Source organism: Coregonus clupeaformis, chromosome 10 (assembly GCF_020615455.1).
Source record: "Coregonus clupeaformis isolate EN_2021a chromosome 10, ASM2061545v1, whole genome shotgun sequence".
NCBI classification, from domain to species: domain Eukaryota; kingdom Metazoa; phylum Chordata; class Actinopteri; order Salmoniformes; family Salmonidae; genus Coregonus; species Coregonus clupeaformis.
Window position 1 is genome coordinate 64,977,004 of NC_059201.1, and position 18,445 is coordinate 64,995,448.

Consider the following 18,445-nt stretch of genomic DNA (forward strand, 5'->3'; position numbering starts at 1 on the left):
GATTAGAAATTATATTTATTTTTTGCCAGTTTTTCCTTTACTTTGGCCAAATAAAATGGATGGAGATTCCTGGTGATCGTTTGGTGAGGTTGTTTTAGAAGGAAAATGGCAGCCTTCAGCATTTTCTTATCATTTTCCCTTGACTGGGCAGCTGTTGGATCACATTTAAATGACTAGCTAATAGCTACAACATGTATATATGATAATAATGTAGCAAGAGAATTCCTGTCAATAACCATAATGCAACATAACGATATAGATTGGTTTTTCATGATGAGTGAGTTACTCAGTATGATCTTCTGCAGCACTTAATTGAATGCAATGGTTATATGCAATGAGCTGATTGTTAACGAGCTATGTTTTGGCAAGTATCTGTAGCAGATATTAAGAAAATATTTGTTGTTTTGCTATTGGATGGATAGTTAATGGGTAGTTTTACTTTTATCCTAGCTAATATCTAACGTTAGCACTCAGCCAGCTGAAGCACGTAACGTTAGAGCCAGCCGTGTCTTAAAATGCTCAGTTAGCTTTACTTTCGTTTTTGTTCTGATTGTGTCTTTAGTGTAGCCATAACACCAAATTTACAAATCCAGTGAAATGGGCATTTGTTTATTTGTTTCAACAGCTAACCAAAAATAGTACAGGTGCAGTAACTTTCACAAATCATCTGTTTATTAATTGAGTGTCGGTGGGTTGTGCGTTGATGAACTCACTCAGGGCTTTTTCGTGTCCAACAAATGGAAGTTATCACTTATTTGTATTTGTTTGAATGACTGGTTTATTTTAAATCACTATGGATTTAGCTCGTTTTCTTTCCCCATAACTGTGCCATGTAGAAGGCAGTGATTACATTTCAAATTTTTGCAAATGAAAATGGAGGAAACTCTTGTCGGGCCTGGACAACACCAAGCTAGAGGTGAGTAGTGGACTACACATTTACATCCATCATTGTTGGTAGTTGTTGTCTCCACGTTGCGTAGTTTTTTGCTGCCCTCCGCTGGTGTTTGGCTCAGGACATCTACTCAGACCTGGTGGAGGACGCCTGCTAGCTCATGTCAAGGCATCGCTGCTCAAACAGGGCTATGATGACACTGACCAAGAGAGCATGGGATTTTTGGGTTAGTACCAGAGAGTGCTTCCTCCTGGGTCTGGCTATCTGGTCATCTCTTCTGCCTTTCGTTTGCTAGTTTTATCTTTCATGTATGTTCTCGCCTTTGCTCCAGAGAAATCAAGACCAACCAGGAGTGGATATTTTCGGCAAGGTATACAAATCAGTGGAAGAACAAGGAGTGTGTGTGTTAATCATAAATCGAGCATTGCTGCGTCCCGTTTGCCTCATCTAGAGAAATGCCTGCAGCATGGGGCTAACAGCAGCCGCACGCCAACCGCAGGTCAGCAAGGCACTGGACATGACAGTGGACACTACACTACAATGTAACATATAGAAAACAAACCAATACAGTCTGCAAGTGAGTGGGGAATTCTGATCATTTTCTTGATATTGGTCTCAGAATAGCAAGCAGTAATGGGGCCACAGACAACAAATCGGAGAGTGATCAGGAAGACAATGATGACGTCAATGACAATGACTGGTCATATGGCTCAGAAAAAAAAAGGTGAGAATTAAACAAGTGTCAAACACTGTCTGAATGTTGTCAGTATTAAAGGCACGAGTTTAAAAATAAATAAATGTATGTGACTTTAGCTGAACAAACAGCGTCTATGCTTGTCTTACACCCCCTCTATTTTTCCCTCTACAGCTAAGAAGAGAAAGTCAGATAAGGTATTTTTACATTCTTTGAAACAACATGTACCTTTGGTAAGTTTAATTGCTGTTGAGATATTTATTCATGTTTTGTAGGTCGTGTTTTTTGTCCACATGTAATACAAGGGAGCCAATAGCTAAAAATAACCTTAAGGATTTCTGGTATTCCTTTGTCCTTTCTACCTTTGTGCTAGGGCCGGACTATACCAGTATCGGGTTCGTTAGTATCGTAGGCAAGGAAACAAAACACAAAGCCGAGTTTAACTTATTTAGGAAAACAGCCCTAATGTTGGAAACAAAAACATTAAGTTGTCAACCAGTCACATTTATTTATTTTACAAGCTATAGCGCACATTTTACAAACAGCAGCTTTTTAAAGGACAAAAGGGTTTGATCGCTTCATGTTTTAATTTTTCCCATAGAAAAAATATTGCCATACTGGTATGGTCACAGCCCTACTTTCTAGCTATACATGGCAAGGGTGAACTTTTTAGATTTTTGCAAATTAAATTGGATCAAGGGGTGTGTGCTTCTTTTCCTGTTGCATGCCTCACTAGTTGTTTGTGATATGTTAATCTAGAAATTCAGTGTTTATCTAAATTGACAGTTCTTCTCTTTTGTGTATTATTTATTTAGAATCCAAATTCACCCAGAAGATCAAAATCTCTAAAGCATAAATGGTGAGTATACCTCTTTGAACCCATACGTAAGATGCAGGTGAAGTGACAAACTATAAGCTATGTGTCATCTAAAATTCCTGAATCCTGACTGCATAATGCATTTCCCACCTGGAATGGAAAGATTTGCCAATTGAAACACATGATTAGAATGGCATTTTTCTTTTTTAATCTTGAAGTGGCAATCAGCGAGTTAAAACAATAAAAGTGTACTCCCGCCCCTTTTCTGTAAAAAGCTGAGGGATTGTGGTGACATTTTTTGACACTCAAATTAATAGACCGTCTATGGATGCAAGGACTGACCATCCATGATATCAAAGTTATAGTTTTAATCCATGTTTTGAGGCTTATAGTGTTTGTTTACTTTGTTTACAAACATTGGAGTACAAAGCTTATATGTTGGGTTCTGATAAAAGTGCGACAGTTTAACTATTTCTAAGTTAAATTCTTCAAGAATCACTGGGTACATATCATTAATTTATAAATCAGAAAATGGATGTGGAAAGTAAACTGCAGATTGCCTCTTTAAATGTCATTTGTCAATATCGTGCTCAATCAGCTTTTATTTTACTAAAATTCAAACTGATATTCATGCTAAATTACATACATTTCTGTTTATATAATGCATTCTGATGTACAGAATATTATATGTAATATGGTCTCATGGTGTTTTGTTGTTTGTTGGGAGCTAGAATGTTTCTAGTGTTCAGACTCTCTGTACCCTTGAAATGGAAGGAGGGGTGAAGTAGAACATAGAGCCCACTCCTGAATACACCGCAATTATAAACCCACACACTTTGTGTGTATGCCTGTGCGCGGAGTAGTTGGCTGAATGGTTGGTGTTTTACACTCATAATTCGTTTCAGCATTGCTGGGACCAAAGCCTTGTGTTGCAGATCAGGAAGTCCATGCGTGCTGTTGAGAGATGATGCACTTCCTCAGTGATCGGAAGGCTGATGACTGCCAGGCCAGCTCTATAATGCCCTGGCCCCACTTCAATCTAGGGTCAAAGGTCAACTAACAAGAAGAATCTGGGAAAGAAATCTCGCCGTTTTTAGGGGATAGTATAACAGAAAAAAGAGTGCCTGGAGTTTGAACTTTCATCTAAGGAAGGAAATTAACCTTAACAGAGACCCAAGGTATCTCCCAAATCCTCTATTGAAAACTGTTCATGCAGCCTTCTGGATTCTTCTGGATAGATACATTGAAAAGAGTCTGCTTGAGTCCAGGTCAAATGCACAATGTTAGCAGACTACAGACGGTAGTGCACAGTATGAAAAGGATCAGAAGCAGCATTGAAGAGGAGGAAAAGCCATTAAGATATATGGCAAAGGCGACTTCGTGCTCCACAATCTCCTGTTTGCCAGATGATTTTAATTTGACATTGACTCATGGTGCAAAGCTAATGAGCTTCAGAATGACATACAGGAAGCTGACAATTGTGTGCAATAAATCACAGTTCAGCTTCTAAGTTTTCAGTTCTGTGCATGTAATATATCATTTATTTTATGTATTGTATTGTTTAACTTGTTCCAGCACTTGAGTGAAAATATTCAGATGATAGTCTGGTCCCAGTAATGATACAGACTACAGTCATGTCTCTAAAGCAGACCAGCTGCTTATCACTTAGTTTCTCAGGTGCCTCAACAAGTCCTCTTGTGCGTTATCCTATCCATTATCTACTTGACATATTCATGCTTTTGTTTGCATTTATTTTATTTTATGTCGTTTTGTAATGTCTTCATTGATTCTTGATTTCCTGATTGTCCATGATTCTTAAAAAGGAGCTGAAATGAAACGGTGCTGATATCTTCATGGAGGGTCAAGGGATGTTCAACAATGAATGACCTGAACTCAAACCACCCCAGTTTGATTGACCTGTCATTTGTGGCTTTGGTCCTTAAAGTGCTGCTCAATTTCAATCGCATACAGATGGATTAAACCATTAACATATATTTTCCTTATGCTTGTGTGCATAAATACCTGCTATTGAGCTATGTACATTATGATCAATTATGTACTCTTACCACACTGGTCAATAGCTGGAGAAGAATTTTGGCTTTATCCTATCATAAAGTGTCAATTTACATATGTATGTTTTCTCAGGCATAGGAATCAATAGTTTGCTGTGTAATATTGTTTTTTTTTTCCACAGCTCAGATTGTGTGGATATTTCACTAAAATGTAATCACTGCTATATTTCATGGTTGGTGGTGGTTGTGTGCATCATCTGTGTCTTTGAGTCAGTGGCAAGTAGACCCCGATAGATCATGTGCTGTTCTCTTTTTCAGGGGAGCTTGTAGTAGAAAATGAATGCACAGATCCACAAGGTAACCAGAATCAATTGGTTCACATTTGCTGTTATACTACACACATCTATTAAAGTGTGTTGATGTCTGTTATCATTCTCTCTCCTCACTGCAGTACAACTATAACACTGGAAAGCATCAATTACGAAACTTTAGGCCCTGAGAACTGAGGTCTCTGTTGACAACAGTGAGTCATTTTCATTTATCCATTCTACCATCCAATCCACAAGTCTAACTGTATATCTGATCATATCTAAAATCTCTAGACATTTATCAGGAGGTACAAAAGACTGGCTTGTCTCTCAACTATAATGCCCCCTGTCTGCAGCAATGTGGAGTGATCTCGGAGCACACCAAGAAGATGTGCACCAGGGGTAAGGATTAACGCCAGACACAGCACATGTCACCTTTCTAATACAGTCTTGTCATTTCCACCTAATGTACTTGTCAGATACACAGAGTAAATACGTGCACACACATACCTTACTGTACACAAACTCATTAATACTTTTGGTTTTTCTCAAGTGCTGCACCAGATGTTGAAGGCTTGAGGTCAAGGTTGCCCGATTATGATCAAGATGAGCCATTCAGGGTTTTAATGTGCCAGACAGACATCTCCCCTGGAAGTTTGATGTCAATGTACATCCTGTGTCCATCCCTCAGCCTGTCCTTAGTATGGACCTTGCCAGGTTCTCAGAGGTGTTTGTTGAGCTAGTTAGTTAGGAAGGTCTTCCGTGACTTTAATGACGTGTGTTCCAGACAAATGGTAAACCGTGGCCCAACTCCGTTATGGAGGCCGCCCAACAGACACTCATGGTTATTGTTCTGCATGTTGTTTCTGGATCTTTAAACATGATCAGTTTCATTGGTGTGTTGTGATCATGTAAAGTTGGGAGACTTTTTGGGTACACAAGTGGCAACTATATGATTCTCAATTATTTTCCATTTCCTTTATAACATATTAGATGATTGGTGTCAGTTATTGTTTTTTTTCTTATCAGAAATGTATACTGAACAAAAATATAAACGCAACATACGTAAAGTGTTGGTCCCATTTTTTTCATGAGCTGAAATAAAATATCCAGAATTTTACACGCACAAAAAGCTTATTTCTCTAAAATGTTGGGTCACAAATTTGTTTACATCCCCTGTTAGTGAGCATTTCTCCTTTGCCAAGATAATCTATCCACCTGCCATGTGTGGCATATCAAGCTGATTAAACAGCATGATCATTACACAGGTGCACCTTGTGGTAGACAAAGGTCCACTCTGTACGGCAGTTTTTGTCACACAACACAATGCCACAGATGTCTCAAGTTTTGAGGGCGCGTGCAATTGGGATGCTGACTGCAGCAGGAATGTCCAACAGCTGTTGCCAGAGAATTTGTTTATTTCTCTACTATGCTGCCTCCAAGCGCGTACATTTGTGGAGAATTTGGCAGTACATCCAACCGGCCTCCACAACCAAGACCACGTGTAACCACGCTCAGCCCGGACCTCCACATCCGGCTCTCTTCACCTGCAGGATCGTCTGAGGAGTAGTGGGGAGGAGTGGACCTGGCTCCCAAGTGGGTGGGCCGATATGCCCTCCGGGCCCACCCATGGCTGCGCCCCTGCCCGGTCATGTGAAATCCATAGATTATGGCCTAATGAATTTATTTCAATTGACTGATTTCCTTCGATGAACTGTAACTCAGTAAAATCTTTGAAATTGTTGCATGTTGCGTATTTTTTGTTCAGTATAATACCAAATTGTGTTAAGAACTCAGTGAAACAATTCATCTTTGATTGGACTAAACAGATATTTTCCAATTGGACTATGTAAGACCCTGATTGGACAATGCCCGCCTTCTACGTGGAGAGAGTAACTGGACACGGTCAAAGAGCAAACATTAACCTCCCAAACTCTTGACACTTCATCTGATTGGTCACTGGCGTATGTCTGTTTCTGTCTCTCTCCCACTCTTGTCTCTGCCGTGGCTCCTGGGTAGGCGGGGCCGCTGTGCATGTGGGCAGGTGTTTCGGGGATTTGTAATGCCACGTTGTGTCCCTGCCGGTCCCAGGTGCCCCCAGCACACGGACGGAACAGAGAGGGGCCGTCAGGGTGTTCCTCCTGGGGCCGTCCACAAGAGTGTGCGCCCTCCCCTCCTCCCTCAGACCGCCAATGGCTCTACACTGGTTTATTCCCTAGAACTGATATATTGATTGGTGCATGTGGTGTCCCTAAATGTAGAGGTGTTTGCTTGACTTGTTGTATTGAATGACTGTATTTATTGTGGATGTTTTTGTGCCAGTTAGATGGACAGGCCTTATCTATGAGAGTGGACTATGTAAGGCTACTGTATGAGCACTCATGGCCAACTGTATGGCCCGTGTAGCTCAGGGTAGAGCATGGAGCTTGGCAACGCCAGGGTTGTGGGTTCCATTCCCATGGGGGGGCCAGTATGAAAATGGATGCACTCTCTCACTAACTGTATGCGTCGCTCTGGATAAGAGCGTCTGCTAAAATGACCCCCCAAAAAAAAGTTGACTACAGTAAGTGTGCTGTATGGTAGATTGAATGGCTCCACCATGTGTACTGCTGCTGTCTGTGTGGCCAGTCTGATCTGGTCTGATCTGAGCCGGCTGTTGTCTCTGTCAGGTTGTCTCTGCCCGATGCTTAGACACGAAAAAAGGAGAGTCACTCGACGACGCCCTCAGACGGACAGGTTCTCATGAGTCGCCTCAGTGGGACGGATCCTCAGACATCTCCCCCTCCCGATTCAGCCTCCTCCAAAGCTAGTATAAGACAACCGTCAGGTCCACATTCTGTAATGCCTTATTACAGTGGAAGTCGGTCTCATCTCATCCCCACCTCTCGATCTCTCCCAGGCACCAAACAACTCAGACTCCAAGAAGCCCAAGAAGAAGAAGAAGACGCTCTTGGCCTGAACAGCAGCACAGGAGGAGAGAGGAGGAGGAGGGGGGGCGGCAGTGGGAGTGGAGGGGCAGCAGCTCCCAGAGTAGTCTAGCTAGGCCTATTCAACAGAGGAAAGAAGAAGCCCAAGCTTCCTGTTCCCCTGCCCCCAGTATTTTTGACAACTTTAACTAGGGGGTAGTCCTAGTCTGCCCCCCACACCATACCCAGGAAGGTGACTGGATGTTGACATGGACTTCTGAGCCAAGCTTCATCCAGTTACCCAGCTCCCCCAGCCTGTCAAGTCATGGTCTCCTACCTAACAGAGGTACAGATACCCTGTCCTCTTAGAAACAAAGATGATAACAACCCATAAACTCACATCCACTCACTCCACATTAATACCAGCTCTGATTAGCCCAGGGGTTGTAACTCTCTTTACACATTAACTGGACACAGCACCCTTAATTTGAACGCCATTGTTATTTGTTTGTTGTTGAAGACAATTTTTTTGCAATTCAGTTATAAAGAAAAATGGTTCGGTGAGTGCTTTCACTATGTTTTTGTTAATCAGTGATTTAGGCTTCAGACATGGACCAATCACACTGCTTTTCTGCACTCTGATCTGTTTTCTCCTGAAAACAGAAACATTACTTTCTTTTTGCACTGTCTCTGTTTAGGAGGGGACTTGTGGACTAATTGCATCACCTTACTACTACAGCGTTGTCATTGTGGTGGGGATGTCAGTGCATCTTGTGGTTTCATCAATATTGGGGTACTTGATGGTGGCTTTATCCGTAATAGCATTGTATTGCACAGTGGTGTATGTGTGCGTGCATGTGTTTTATGAATGTTTGTTGTGTAAAGTTGGCTGTTTTCCGTGTTGTGGGCGTGCGTGATTTCATTTGTTTTCAGATAACTATGCATCTCTGAATGTGCCATTGTGGTTGAGTCAGTGTATGCGTCATTTTGAATATTTAACTTTTTTTGGTTTACATTGACTGTGTCAAGTGAGAATGTGTATTTAATGTCTGCACTCAGAAAATTGTACATGCAGATGTTGACATGTACCATTGAGTGAGCCAGTGTGTTTTTGTATACCTATACATGTGGTATGATGACTTATGTAAAATAATCATGATTTAATTGGATACTGTATACATACACGGTAATCTCACCTTACACAGCTTCATGCTAAACAGTGCTTCTTCCCTGTCCTATCTTTACTGTTTCATACTCAGGCTGAAGTTTCTCCTACCTGCTTCTGCTACAAATCACAATATCACTCTATACAAGTTGTAGATCTCACATTGCTTCCTGTTGAATAAATGCTATAGTATAGTGGAGTCAACCTGCTTTTGCTCATAATACTCTAGGTCAATCTGCATCACTTGACTTGCTTTCAAAGTCTTTAACTGTCTCTGCTTACGTGCATTGTGTATGCACTTGTAGGAATTCAAATCCGCCGCCACTTGAAACAGAAGTGCCATTGCTGTTGCATGGGATGTTTGTCACTTATTCTTGCCATTTTCAGTTTCACTCTAGCTAACGAGTTTGATATATATTGTTATTCATACCTGTTTGAGAGGCCCACCATACTATACTTGCTAGGGAGAATCTTATATACCTTTAGTTTTCATTTATAACATTCAGCCAGTGATAAAGTATGGCATCACTTTAATGTGCACTAAAAGAGAATCAACCTTCTCAAGTGAAAACACATTTTGTGTATGACTCATTTCATTTGTCCTTTACTGACGGGGTAAAGAATGGCCTGTGTTACCAATGCTGCGTAACTGTTTGTGTGTATCAGCGTGTCTGAACAATATTTGAGTGTGGACAAATGACGCAATAGAAAAAGTGACTTCACAAAACAAACAAAAAACGTTTTTCATGCACAAGGACGTGTGTGTGCATGTGCAAATATGTCAATTGTATATTGTGAGGCACAGCTAGGTTTTCTTTGTATCCCAGTTTCCCATGTGTACTGAGGTTTCTTTGTCTGAGTAAAATGAAGTGTCATTCAGATTTCTTGCATTCTGTCATTTTGTCCAATATCGAATACTCCCTCTTTACACAGGGACCGATTTGGTTCTAAATGTCTTTAATCTGAATCACAGCACTGAAGCCAGAGGAAAACAATCAAACTTAAGGGGTAAAGAGATTTTCCACTCGTGTCAAATTCCCCCACAAAAATCCTGAAGTGTCCGATACGGTTTCATCCCATTCATCTATGTACAGTAAATACATATTTACAGTATTTTCAAAAGCTTTAACATGTTGCTTATTTTCATGCATTAACATCTTAATTAGGGTTAATTTAAACAATATATCAGCGTAGAGTAATTCAAGCAACAACAATCCTTACAAAATGTTTTGCCTTAAGGCAGTCATTACAGTCCACAATAACTAAGGTGAAAGCTCATTCCCAAAGAACTGGAAAGAAAATAGAAATATAACCAGCACTCAGTACATAGCGAGTGGTTTCAAAGTTGCTCTAGAGTCAAGTCTTTAGTCATTTTGTTTCCGTTGCAAAAGAGGAAATGATTTGCTCGTTCAAACACGTACTACAAAAAGACAAAACATTTCTGGAACATTAACATGTATGAAATGAAAAGAGTATGTGGCCATGATGATTCTGCCTGCGGCTACGAAACCCCTACCTGTCCCAGACCTGCTGTTTTCAACTCTAAATGATCGAAGCATGAAAAGCCAACTGAGAGACCTGAGCCCTAGGACCATACGTCGGACTACCGGCCGTGGTGACTCCTTGCTGTCCCCAGTCCGCCTGGCCTTGCTGCTATTCCAGTTTAAACTGTTCTGCCTGGCGGTTATGGAACCCCTACCTGTCCCAGACCTGCTGTTTTAAACTCTAATGATCGGCTATGAAAAGCCAACTGAGATTTATTCCTGATTATTATTTGACCATGCTTGTCACTTATGAACATTTTTGAACATCTTGGCATGGTTCTGTTATAATCTCCACCCGGCACAGCCAGAAGAGGACTGGCCACCCCTCATAGCCTGGTTCCTCTCTAGGTTTCTTCCTAGGTTTGCCTTTCTAGGGAGTTTTCCTAGCCACCGTGCTTCTACACCTGCATTACTAGCTGTTTGGGGTTTTAGGCTGGGTTTCTGTACAGCACTTGAGATATTAGCTGATGTAAGAAGGGCTATATAAAATAAAATTGATTGATTGATTGATGTGAAGAACTGCATTATCCTAGGTCTAGATTCAATCTGATCAAGCGTTAACAGGCGATAGCTGACACCCGCATAGCTGATGTTTTGGCAGTGTAACTGCGTTGGAGCTGTCAAATCGGTGAGTTGCTGCTCTTGATCATTGTCAGGAAGCCACACCCGTCTACTTGTGTTAGAAGTTCAGAACGGCAGTAGGCTATATAGAAATTATTACACTCAAATTGAAAATCATTAAACAAAATAAGGATTTCTAATCAGCCTAATCAAGGTGTAGATTACAGCTCACATTCAATTGTTCAAACTTGTAAACAAGGCTCCATTGGATTTCTCTTAAAAGCAACGCACAGCTAGTTTTGCAATTTAACTGGACGGTCAGCTGAGAAAGACAATTTCATTCACGGCCACATAGAGAAGTCAGATTTGAAAATTCCTATAAGACACTTTAGTCATCACCTTTGTGACATAACATCCATTGAATTATTGTATCTGAGGCCGATTTTGTTTCCATCGCAGAACATATTAACATTTTATATTAATCTAATGTCTGCCATGTTTTTGGATGACGTCGGTGCTGTGCCATGTGCGCACGGAGTGCTAGTCCGCATGTGATGTTGGTCCCGTATAAACCGGATTCAACCCGGATATAGACGGTCCATGAATTGGCGTATGCAAATAGAGTAGATATCCTTGAAAACAAAAGGCGGACATCTTGGACGCAGTCTCCAGTTCTTATTATACCTCAGTGGATTTGACAGCTCTAACACAGTTCCACCTCCCACACAACCGCTATGCGGATGACGGCTAAAGTGGATCTGATTGAATAGAGACCCTAATTTCTGAGAGAAACCTAACGCAGAACAGGCTATGTGGAGTCAAACTGGCCAGAAGATATTGCTGACACAGTGGACCAAGCAGCCTGTGGTCCTGGGTGTGATGCTGATGGTTCTACCCTGTAAAGACCAACAGGAGCTGGACCCACTCAATCACTCATTGATGTTTTTCTGAGAAGCAAAATTATAGCTCAGTATAATTTCTGCTTCATACTAACAAAACACATTCCAGATAACTTGAATCTCTGCACAACAATCAATCCACGTAATGCTATTTGCTGGTGCATGCACAAACACAGGCACACCCACTCTTAGGATTCCAGTTGAGTTCTATGGTGTCTGAGGCAGAGCGACACCACTGAACAGTTGTTATTCCGTCTCATTCTCCTGCCCAGATGAGGGCCCTTCCATCCTGCCTCCTCTCCCGCTCACGGCTGTGCATCCCAAAGATGAGGAAGCTGAAGAACACAGTGACTCCCACCAGGGAGATGGTAGCAGGGGCAGTGAAGAACGACGGTAGTTGATGCGGAAGTACCAGACCACAGCTAGCATCACCACAAACACGGGCACCACCAGGCTGCTGGTGCTCAGAGCCAGGCCTGCAGCCCTGATTCCCCCACTAGCCCCGGCCCCAGAGCGAGCTGCCTCCTCTGGGCTGGCCTCCTGCAGCACCTGGGACACATGGCAGTGGATCACACTGTTGTGAGAGATGTTGAGGGAGAGCAGAGTCCGTTTGGGATCCTGAAGCAGCTGGCCCTGGTAGATCAACTTGATCTGACGCTCCCGCCCTGAGAAGTACTTACTAGAGGAGAGAAAGAAATGTCTCCGTAAGACTGTATGGGGAGAGATATGCATGTTCAATAAAAATAAAATAAAAAATAAGATTAAACTCTGAAAATGTATAATGAGAGCTGCCATATCATACTAACCTCTTTAGTAGACCCACTGTATCCTGGGGCCTCGAGGACTGCCACCTCTTCTGTGTCATTCAGAACTTCAAACGAACCGTGATGCTGGTGCAGGAGACCACTGGGCTCAGCCTTCTGAACCTTCTCTTCCCTCCTCCTCATAGTCATCCCTCTTTCTCATCATCATCAAGCTGGTATCTCTGAGGTTTCTTCCCCTGGATATTCAACAGCAGGTCCACTCCAGTCCCCTCTCCTGTGCCTCACCATCTTCCCTCTCTCAGACCCTGCCTCACCCTCCTCTGGTGTTCTCCTGGGAGGGTGGAGGTGTGCTGCTCTGGCGTGTCTGCACTAGGGAGGCCCTCCACCGTAACTGTCATGGCCCCCAGCCCGATTAGAGGCGTGGCACCGACGTAAGGATGGTGCTCAGGATGTGGTCGCCCCGATCTGCCACTTGTGTGGAGAGCCAAGCCAGGCCAGGGCCAAGACCAGGAGTAACACACCGCTACTGCAGCCACCCGTCTCCCATCCCGTCCATTGTCAGTGCACACACCGCCATCTCTGTCCTTAGTGTCTGTTGAAAAGCAAAAGAGAAGTGAAGTTTCACAAGACTCCATATTTCTAATGTTGTACCTGGACCACTATTTTCCAAATAAGTGCATCGATACATATGAGTAGAAGGCCTATGTGCAGAGACTTGTATTGTCACTGTCAGGGACAGAGACTCTCGATTACAACTGTCAGAACAGATACCTGTATTACCACTGTCAGGGACAGAGACCTGTATTACCACTGTCAGGGACAGAGACCTATATTACCACTGTCATGGACCGAGATTAAGTTCTACTTCAAAGCAACCGTCTATCGTTTCGTAAGTGACGGCCTGGCAATGTTGTCACAAAAGTTAGCTAGAAAACTAGTTAGCTAGCAAACCGTAGCTAGCTATCTAACTAATGTCAACCCAGTTAAAACACGTCACTAATGTGTTTACTACTAACACTACATTGTGCATCCGTTGGAGAACTAGCTAGATACAGACGATTTTTTTTCTTCTATGTTTATGGTAACGTTAGAAGACAAATTGGTAGGTTAGCTAGCTAGTAATAGCAACAAGGACGACCTTCGTTCGCTAGCTTTACACACTACTCTACATTGTCAAAATGCTTTCTATAGATGTTCATATTAAATGCACACATCAGTTATATGCGCATTTGAATAGTTAAGAATATAAGAGGTGTGCTTACCTGCTATGTATTCAAATCATGTTTGACGACATGCTACCATGCTAATTTAGCCACAGCCCCAATAATAAAACTAGAGTAGAGGGCCACATAAACACAGATGACGTTACGCCACTAGCGCGTAGGTCGGTTAGTGCTATCAGGGATCCTTGGAACGTCCAACTCTTCGTGTAGCTGGCACGCAAACGGGCACGAGCAAGGAAACAAATAATGGTACAAATCTAAAATAATAAAAAAGTGGCTTCCTCTCCTCGCTTTCTCTCTCCTTCATGTGCTGAAAATAGAGTATAGATTAAACCAATATTGTACTTGTATTGGGTGGTTGCTTTCACCTGTACATATGAAGCAGCCTGGGCAGTAGTTGAGAGTCATACAGTATGAGTTGTTGTAAATACATTCTGAGATGTCTTTTTCATTCCTACCAATAGTCCATACATATACAATTCATACAAGAACATAAATTAGTTTAGAAAAATAGTATCACATTTTCACAGGCAAAATAGAATATTGATTTATTAATAAATGAATACAGAAAACACAAATTATTGCAACCATTCTTTTAGTTATTGTAAATGCAAATAATTCTCTCTCTTGGCTTCTGTCCCATGTGTTCCACTTTATTCACCGGATCTCCCCGTCATTCCGAAGTAGTAGATACTCCATCAGAGAGCTGGGGATGTCCAATCTACTGATAGCTGCGTCAATACCTTTTCCTAAGTGCCGGCGCAGAGCACAGCGGCACAGGTGCTGCAGGGTGCGGGGCTGACTAGTCATCTGCCTGACAGAGTCAAAGAAACCCTGGTGCGCCTGGGGACAGAGACAGGGAGGGAAAGGGAAGAAGGACATTAGGTGGTTCAGGCAGTGAAGGAGAGACCTGAAAATGGAGAAAAGGACAAACCTCATGTATCTCAAGAGGGATAGACTCCATCCATTCCTCACAGGAAGGGACAACAGCATAGCAGTTCAGCATTACCTCCAGAGTGGCAGGGGAGAGGGAGGCAGAGCTTCAGCATCTATATGGAGGAAAGCTGTGGGTTGTTATCATGCAATAGTCTGCCCTCCAAAATATGTTGTCTACGTAGAATTGCAGGGAATTAGCTTTAACCCATTTTCAGAGTGCCCCCAAAAGCTTTTGCTGGTGCACATATTTCACCCCCAATAAACTATAATTAAATGGGCCCAAATGCAGCCTCCAGCCGGCATTTTTACACTCAACTTGGCCCAACTCACTTTTCCACTTGCCCACCCTGACATACCAAGCTTTTACCGGCCTTGGCCCCGTGGTTTAGGAGGGAGCGTGCTACTGCCTCAGGATGCTGGTCTGGATAGTCCTCCACCACCTGCAGACAGGAGAAGGAGAATACGTCTGTCTTGTCTACCACTCACTGATTATGAAGATTCTAAACATAATTATATAACCTTCTGTCCAAATGGATCTTACACTTTGACCCCCATGGATCTTACACTTTGACCCCCATATCCCCCACCTGTAACAGACAGTCCATGGGTGTGTATCCTGCACAGTTCTGCACGTCTGCTTTGGCTCCATGCTGTAGTAAAATTTCTGCGATGCGTGGGCTGCAGTTACTACAGGCGTTGTGCAGAGGTGTGTGGTGCTTCCTGCCTGCAGTGCAGGGGTCAGCCCCAGCTCCCAGCAGCATTTGGACCACGCGGAGGTGCCGCCCCGCCTCCACAGGCCTCTCAGCCCCACCACAGGCTGCGTTCAGGGGGGTTTCCCCCTCACGGTTCCTGGCTGACACATCAGCTCCTTTGGACAGAAAGAGCTTCACATGCTCCTCCAGACCTCGACGAGCCGCCACATGGAGGGGCGTTAGCTTTGTTTCACTGGTCAACACGTTGACGTCTGCCCCACCCGTCACCAGCAGCTCAGCACACCTGGAGAGAGTAGAGACACCACCTTATGATCTTATCATTCATTAGCATCCAAGACAACAGACCCACCTGCCATATAAGCTTTGAAACATTTCTCTATGTATAAATAACTGAAATGATCACCAGGCAGAGTGTCAGTAAGGCTACGAGTGCTGTCACTCACTGGAATGTCTGGGTGGTGCTGCAGAGGTGAAGGGGTGCGCTGCCGTCCTCTGCCAGCAGGTCAGGGTCTGCTCCGTGGGCTAGCAGCAGCTGGACACAGTTGTCATGGCCACCTATACAGGCATCATGTAAGGCTGTGCTGCCACCAGGGTCGGCATCCACCTCCGCCCCTCGAAACAGCAACTCCTCCACACAGCCTGAGTGTCCCCTGCTGGCTGCCAGACGCAATGCAGATGTCTGCTTGATCTTGGAGCTCAGGGTCCACATCCCTGTCAGAGGGACAGAGAAGCATGTACATTATTTACCTAGTAGATGCTCATAACCAGAGAGGCTTAAGAGAGTCGATGAGTAGTGATTGGGGAATGATTGGAATATCTATAAGAAAGGCACATATAGGTCTAACAAAAAGACAACAGTGAAGCATAAAGGTAAAAGTTAGTTTATATTCTCTGTGTTTGACACCTACCCAGCTCTGGAGCCCACACCATCTCCTCATGTACTGTTTCCATCAGTGCGTTGATCATGCAGGGGTCCTTCAACACAGTGTGTACTCCCTTCATGTCCCCACACATGAAGGTGTTGTGGATTGTGGTGTCTCTGCATCGGGCCTCAAAGACCCGGATCTCCTGGAGGCCCCGCTGCTGTCTGGGAGGGGGTCTGGAGGCCCGGGACACAGGTGGCCGACTCATGGCCCTCCTGTGAGCCAATGCCTGCCGCTTATCCTCCCACTCCTGGAGCTCCTGATCCACTTTCAGAGAATGCAAGGCGGCTGAGCTGAAGGCAAATGTATCACTGGACATGACACCCAAAGCTGGGACATAATCTCAAGCAACCCCCCCAGGGAGAGATAAAGAGAGGTCTTTGAGCAACACATTTGAAACAGTTCCAATTTTAGTTGTTTAAAGTGGACACAACATGACTCAGTGCAGCAAATTTTACTTAGCACACTGACTAAAAACCTACTGTTATGGCTTATACTAAAGGAAAATCAAGACTTTATGACTTTACTGAAAAAACGCAGACAACATTTAATTTTTGTCTCTGGTTTTTGAAGATTGCATTTACATAGTATCAATGTTGTCTGAATATAGAATTCTACTCACCTTGAATTTTTTCATGTGAACTCAAGTTATTACGCAAAATATAGTCAATTTGCTGTTGTGCAAAATGTCATTTGTTTTCGACTATTTCATGACGTGTTTTACAGACACGTCCAAATGTCCTTCAAAAGATACTGTTGTCCCAATACAAGTTTAGTGCCTGTTATAAATAGACGGGAAATGCGAGCTGATATTCGGGTACTGCATTACCTGAGATAGTCAGCAGGTGGCGACAAGTGACGACCCATCCTCCGAACGTCACGTAACGTAAACATTGATTACGTATTACGTTCTACTTGAACGTGGCGGCGCCAATCACGCAGACAATTTCGCTTTTACAACACCTTGCTTTGCTTGAAAAATTCGCATTTTCTTTACGGCAGCAAGTATAGGATGGCTGAATTAAATGGTATCTAAACTTTCGATTGATCTTATGAATCAATGTAAATAGACGGTTAGATGACTGCGATGGTAAGAATCAGTCTTGTTTGTTTGCTAGTTAGCTGCTAGCTCTGGTCCCTAGGTCGGTAGGACTAGCTGCCAGCAAGTTTTCAAATGAGAGAAGTTTCTAGCTAGCTTTCCACGTAGCTAACAGTGTTAGCCAGCCATCTAGTTGGCGAGATGTAACTTACATCTAGCACTTTCTTTGTTGACTATGTTACATTTGAATATGTCTCTTTCTTTTCGGCAGACTTGCAAGTGGAATGGATTATTTAACGTTGGGGAGGACTTCGATGATGAGGTGCTGCAAGCTGATTGACACATCCTACCTGATTGCTATGATTTAGTCAATGTTTACCACCTGCTGTTTAAGAGAGATATGACAGATTATAGCCCTCTGTATAAATCCTCAGATTGATATCACAAGTAATGTAGAGTACTGTTGTGAAACCATTTAGTGTCTGAACACCTCTGGCTTTTTTTGAATACGAGTTATACAATAATGTCCTCCTTTGCTATTGCGTGTATGTATGTGTTCATTAGGATCTACTTGAGATAAACTGGTCCGGTCCATCAGTGTCTTCTAGCACAGTGTCCTCTGTAGCACAGTCCTGTTTCCTCCGTTCTTCAACTGCAGCCTCAACTCCTGCTGCTCCCTATGGCCAGAAGAACTCACACCAACCATCCACAGAAGGCATACATGCCCATAGGGGCCTGTTGAATGGCCCAGGGTCAGAGAAAACAACACCGACCACTGTAGGACAGTGTGCTGCTTTGGGTTTGAGACAGCTCTCTACATCTAAACCACTGCCCACATTCCCTCCTCCCCCTCTCCATCTTCCTACACTGAGTAGGGGACCATGTACAGTTCCCCAACAGAGCTCAGCACCAGCTCAACAGATTCATTCAAAAACTACAGGACAGCAAGAGGCCCCCTTGCTGCAGGATGACTTTTGATGATTGGGATGTTGACCTGGATGAAAGTGATCCACAGATGAGGACTTGGGCTCAGGTCCGAGAAACTGTTC

General features: G+C 43.3%; 1 protein-coding gene and 1 pseudogene across 1 annotated transcript; both read right to left on the reverse strand.

Annotated features, from left to right (window-relative positions):
• Positions 1 to 12,054: 12,054 nt before the first annotated feature.
• Positions 12,055 to 13,960, reverse strand: LOC123491691 (annotated as a pseudogene).
• Positions 13,961 to 14,306: 346 nt separating this feature from the next.
• LOC121568882 (ankyrin repeat and SOCS box protein 16) lies at positions 14,307 to 17,166 on the reverse strand. Its single transcript, XM_045223314.1, is given in 8 exon segments — positions 14,307 to 14,628; positions 14,720 to 14,812; positions 14,814 to 14,834; positions 15,078 to 15,161; positions 15,309 to 15,717; positions 15,878 to 16,145; positions 16,343 to 16,687; positions 16,980 to 17,166. Coding segments are annotated over 7 exon segments (1,395 nt in total). The 5' UTR covers positions 16,677 to 16,687; positions 16,980 to 17,166; the 3' UTR covers positions 14,307 to 14,442.
• Between the last annotated feature and the right edge of the window lie 1,279 nt (positions 17,167 to 18,445).